The 5127-nt window shown below is 47.7% G+C and overlaps 1 protein-coding gene across 1 annotated transcript; it reads left to right on the top strand.

Moving 5' to 3' along the window:
* The first annotated feature begins 1571 nt into the window (after positions 1 to 1571).
* Positions 1572 to 4532, top strand: LOC123043201 (uncharacterized). Its single transcript, XM_044465572.1, has 2 exons — positions 1572 to 2578; positions 3235 to 4532. The coding sequence occupies exons 1-2, from the start codon at positions 1608 to 1610 to the stop codon at positions 4277 to 4279; spliced, it is 2016 nt and encodes a 671-aa protein (XP_044321507.1). The 5' UTR covers positions 1572 to 1607; the 3' UTR covers positions 4280 to 4532.
* The last annotated feature ends 595 nt before the right edge of the window (positions 4533 to 5127 follow it).

A 5127-nucleotide genomic window follows, 5' to 3' on the forward strand; every position in this document is an offset into this window, starting at 1 on the left:
GGTCGTTGTCCTATCGCTGGCACGCTATCCAGGTCGACGCCATCAAGTTTTGCAACGTAGGTCGTCAGCTCGAAGCAAGTGCCCATTGAACGCGGGAGAGGACGAGATCATAAGTTTTATTTCCTCTTGCTCAACTTGCTGATTGATTCATTCACTCAATATTGGTCTACACATTACATGTAGCCCGCACGCGTCGCCCTGGTGTATCACAGGACAGAGGCACGAATCAATGTAGGAGAAAATTTACGAGTTGACGTTGGAGATGCCCTAAAATCTCATGCCACTTCCCAAAGATTGCAAGACATGCCATTAAAGGTCGTATCAGGAGAATGGTGACATGGGGAGAGGATAGGATATCCCCCCTCACTATTTCACGTGAGCAGAATCATCACGTTCGATTCCACCGGTTTTTACACGAATGCCCTCAAAGTCAAGTGGGGGCAAGTAAAGTGGTTACTTAACTCGCTGACAGTCCCCTCCGATCCGCCCATCATCTCTCCTGAGAAGACGAATCAATCCGTCAACTCTTGATGAGGGTTGGCTTTTTTTTAGGTAAAGCAAATCTTTATGTTTTAGATGCCATAGTAACACAGATGTCATTTTTGGACAGTATTACTCCCTCCGTTTCAAAATAGATGACCCAATTTTATACTAATTTTAATACAAAGTTGACTCATCTATTTTGAAACAGAGGGAGTATCATTTTAGGGACAACCAGTCTTGCAGGATCTATTTTAAAATAGAGGGAGTACCATTTTAGGGACCAGTGTTGACAACCAGTCTTGCAGGAAATACTATTGCTAGTGCTGGTCGCGTAAAAAAAACACTAGGGCTGGTAGCTGAGACATGAAAGAGAGAATGAGCACACATAATCTTGTCGTGTCCTCACGTATGATTTTTCGTTCCTCCGTACATTCTATCCTCCCAGATGCTGTACACATTTTTGGGTCTTGGCCGCACGGGTATTCCGACCCATAGTAGTGTGTCAATTCAAACTGGTTCCAAGACAAGGTAAGTCCCGAAATGTCGACACCATCGGCACACCTGACCTCACCAAGTACTACTGTTCTTCTTTCCCCCCCAAAAAGGAAAAGGTCAAATACGAGAGAGCTCAACTATTTCCTAGTCAAGCTGCCGGATCACAGGAAAGATTTGATAAGGCAGACATGGGCAGATAAGAGACGTATGGGACGGGACGATCTCCGTCTTTTAAAGAGTGTACTTCCAATTTTATTGAAAAGTCAAATGTTTTTATGTTTGACCGTATTTATATAATAATACATCGCATTATGCCATGAAATTAGTAGTACATAATGAAATGTATTTTCATCATATAGCTATTTGGTTTCACAAACATTGATATAGTTTTGCACAAAATTTAAAGTACGTATCATGACAGTTGTCTCAGGCGTTCTAGATCGTCGGCCGCTCCATCACGAATATTCCCAGCATTCCGCCCAGCGAATCCCGGCCGACTGTCAGTGGCCCCGAGGTCAAGTGGGGCCCAGTAAGTGCTCGCCTTACTTTAGCCGCCCACACGGCCGTCTCCTCCTCGCCGTCTGCCCTCCTCTTCTCACCATCCATCGGCTCTCCCCTGTTTCTCTCCGATGGCCACGGCGACGGCGGCGGCGGAAGGCCTTGTGCGCCAGAGAGCGACGGCGACGGCGACGGGGACGGCTTCGAAGGCGTGGACGAGGGCTTCGACGGCGTCGACAGCGACGGCGACGGCGTCAAACGCAACGGCGTGGACGGCGACGGCGTCGACCGCAACGGCGATGCCGACGGCGAAGGCGGCGGCGGAAGGCCTTGGGCGCCAGAGAGCGAGCCCGGACCACCTCCCCGTGCCTCCCCGCCCCCGCTCCCGGTATCGGCACCGCGCGGCGGTCCGGCCGCATCCCCTGGCCGTGGGCACGCCGCCCCGCCCCGCCCCCGGGCTCCGGCATGCTCAGGCGGAGCACCGTGCCCTTCCTCCTCCTCGCCCCCGCGCTCGTCCGGCACGTCCCTACAACGGCGGACTGTTTGCCGCTCTCCTCTACCTGTGCGTCGCGCTCGGAGTTGCCGTGGATTCGTGCGGCTCGCTGCGGGCCTACGGAGGCCTCGCCGCGGTCGTCGCCGCCCTTATCATCGCCCTTGTGCTGAGGCGTCCGCCCCGATTGGCCCATCAGGACAACCCTGATGGACCCCGCCAGATCCTGGCGGCTCCGGCTCGGCGGATTCAACCGGAGCAACCCCGCCTCGCTCTCACTCTCACCATCACCGGGAGCATCCTGGACGCTGCGCAGGTTGCTGCTGCCATCCGCAGTTTCATGGCAGACAGCACCCGTCCGATCCTCGCCGTCAGCCCACCCCAAGCTGACTCCTCCGACTCCGACGGGAGCGGGTCAAGCACCAGCGGCGACGACATCAATAACTTGTGGTATACTCCCCTCCACCTCTTGAAATCAGGGGATGTCTGTCTCATCCACCCCGCCTTCATCCAGCAGCTCCAGGAGATGGATCCATGGTTAACCGAAGCTGAATCCCTTGAATTGCTTCAGAGAGCGTTCAGAGATGCCAACACCTCTGATGGATTCAAAAGGTATTAATAAATCGCCAAGTACTAGTTGATTTATTATCTATCTGGGCACAATTTTTGTTCTTCATATCCTAGAGAAAAAAAAGTCAACCTTTTCTACTCCGAGTCTTTTTTGCAATATTAGTACTAGTATTTCACTTACTTAAGTACTAGTTGATTTATTTTTCTTAGCCAAGATGGTAGCACAGCGAATGTCTTGACCAGTACGAGTGCTGATGGCACGTGTTTGCCACTTGGGATAGGGCCAAGTGGGGTAAAGTAAAAATGTAAAATGGTTCCAATAATTTCAAAAGATTGAGATCAACCTGTTTCAGTTCAAGTTTTAGATTTTGGGTTTTAAAGTGGACCTTTTCTCCAATATATAAGTAAAAACCCTAGTGTGCCCTTCTTTGTACTACATGATACTTTTGCTTCAGTTATCTTTACATATACTGGCATGAGAACATCTGTCGCTGAATTATTATATGTTTGTCTTTACATTATGGCATTATGTGGTTTCTTGGATAGTATCATGTCACGTGTAGTAGAACAATGATGTTCTTGGTATCGATAAGATTGACTTCGGTGCTTTATAATTGATATATGATGCTGTCTGAAACTATGTACGTACTTGGCATTACATTCTGAAGTTTGGTCTTGTATTCTTGTCCTTGAAACAGATTGTCTGACATAGTTGAGGAGAACCGAGGGATTATCTATGACGGTCTTCATGTGTTGACAGACGGATCAACTGGGGCTTCTGTCATGACGATGAAAATTACTGCAAAGCTTATTGACTTGATCTGTCTTGAATTAGATGGGCAGAACTGGAAGTCATGTCAGGATGTCAAAAAGGAATGCTGCTTTCAAGAGGTTGTCAGGCAATCTGTAGAGGAGCTCCTTGATGTTGCACTTTCATTCAGCAACACAAGGTGGTCTGCTCATCATCCATTGCAAATGCTAACCATCTTAGATGCACTTGTCGATGTCCTATGTACCATAAGGGAATTGACTTTCAGCAGTACTGAGTCCATGCATGATGTGGTTGCTCATGTTTTTTACAAGATGGTGGTTGATTTGAGGGGAATGCTTGAGGGGACTACCAGTACCAGTGACATGCATCGCATTCGAGAATGTGCCATCCATCCAGCAACCGCTCTTCTTGTACGATACCTGGAGTTTTTCTGTCGCAACGGGGACATGATGCAGTTTGTACTCGGCACCGAGGATTTCACTATTGAGCTTAGCATGATCTATGCTTGGGTCTCCAAACTCAGCGAAGATGCAGAAGCAATGTTCCCAGCAAAGGGTCAAAGGTACATATACATCTTGAATAATATGGATTTTGTTTATCAACTGAAGAATCATCCCGGAGGATGCCTTTCCAGCGTAGAACTGCAGACGGGTCTCTGTTCGCTGATCCATCAGTACATACAGAGCTACCTTGATGAATGTTGGGTCCCACTTTTGGGTGTTGATTCTCTCAAGAGATTTCTTGAAGAGTTCTTTACCATCTGTGATAGCCAGATGACATGGAAAGTTCGTACTGTGCTCAAGGTGACACTGCGTCGGGAGATTGTGGGATTAATTGTTCCAAATTACGTGAACTTCTTACAGGAAAATCCTAGTTCGCACCGGACTTCCTGGTTGAAGGCCAGATCTGAGAAACCAATGTATATTGCTGTGTGGTTGGAAGAGAAGATCAGTGAATTCTTTGAGAGATAACAGCCTGCTAGTAGTCATGAAAGGGCACCACACTTGTACAGGGTCGTTGCATTTGTCGTACCACATTAGCATTAGTAGAGAGCAGTTTTGTGGTGATCCGGCCGTGCTACCAAAAGGGTTTAGTCTGTGTAATAATATTTTCAGGTCATAAGCCTGCTTGCAGTAGTAGCAAGATTCAGAGCTGGTTGGTGTATAGTGTTTGTTCAGTGTATGTTTATACTGTAGGGAAATGCAATGTTTTGTTCGTCTTCCATGTACAGTCTTACCCCATATATGTGACCAAGCACAATTCTTTGTCTTTCTTCTTTTTACCCTGAAAAAGAGTGCAGAGTTTTCCAAACCAGCCAATTTCACGAAAATCAAGCTGTATTACAAGTGCATTTTTAATAAACTTACTACAAATGGTATTTACAGAGATGGAGTAGAATCAAAATAAGACGGGACTAGGCCCAGAAGCTGGGTAGGGATCGGATTTTGGGAGAATCCTCAGATTCTGGCAAAAAAACTGGGCCTACATGACACCCCAAGCTGCCAGAAATCATCTTCCGCGGACTTTGGGCAACGGTTTACCGAAAGACAAAAAGTCATCAGCACAATCACAAGTGCACAACGGTTGGGCTGGAGCTAGCTAGCGTAAGAGACAGCAAATTCTACAAGATGATTACTGATTTAATGCGGCTTTGTCGGGAAAGATGTCACGCTAGCCCAAAGGGGAAACTGCGACCGTTGAATCTGAAAAGACAAAAAAGAAAACGAAAGAAAGCTGCTGCATGGGTGCCGTCCACGTGACGACGACACTTGTTCAAAGCCCAGCCTCTTGTTTTGCTTCCCACACGCGGACAGTCGCA

Source organism: Triticum aestivum, chromosome 2B (assembly GCF_018294505.1).
Source record: "Triticum aestivum cultivar Chinese Spring chromosome 2B, IWGSC CS RefSeq v2.1, whole genome shotgun sequence".
Lineage (NCBI taxonomy): Eukaryota > Viridiplantae > Streptophyta > Magnoliopsida > Poales > Poaceae > Triticum > Triticum aestivum.

Excerpts from the sequence above, each read along its gene's own strand:
- LOC123043201 (XM_044465572.1), top strand. The coding sequence starts at position 1,608 with ATGGCCACGGCGACGGCGGCGGCGGAAGGCCTTGTGCGCCAGAGAGCG. Across the intron at positions 2,579-3,234 it reads ACCTCTGATGGATTCAAAAG|ATTGTCTGACATAGTTGAGG; the intron begins GTATTAATAAAT and ends TCCTTGAAACAG.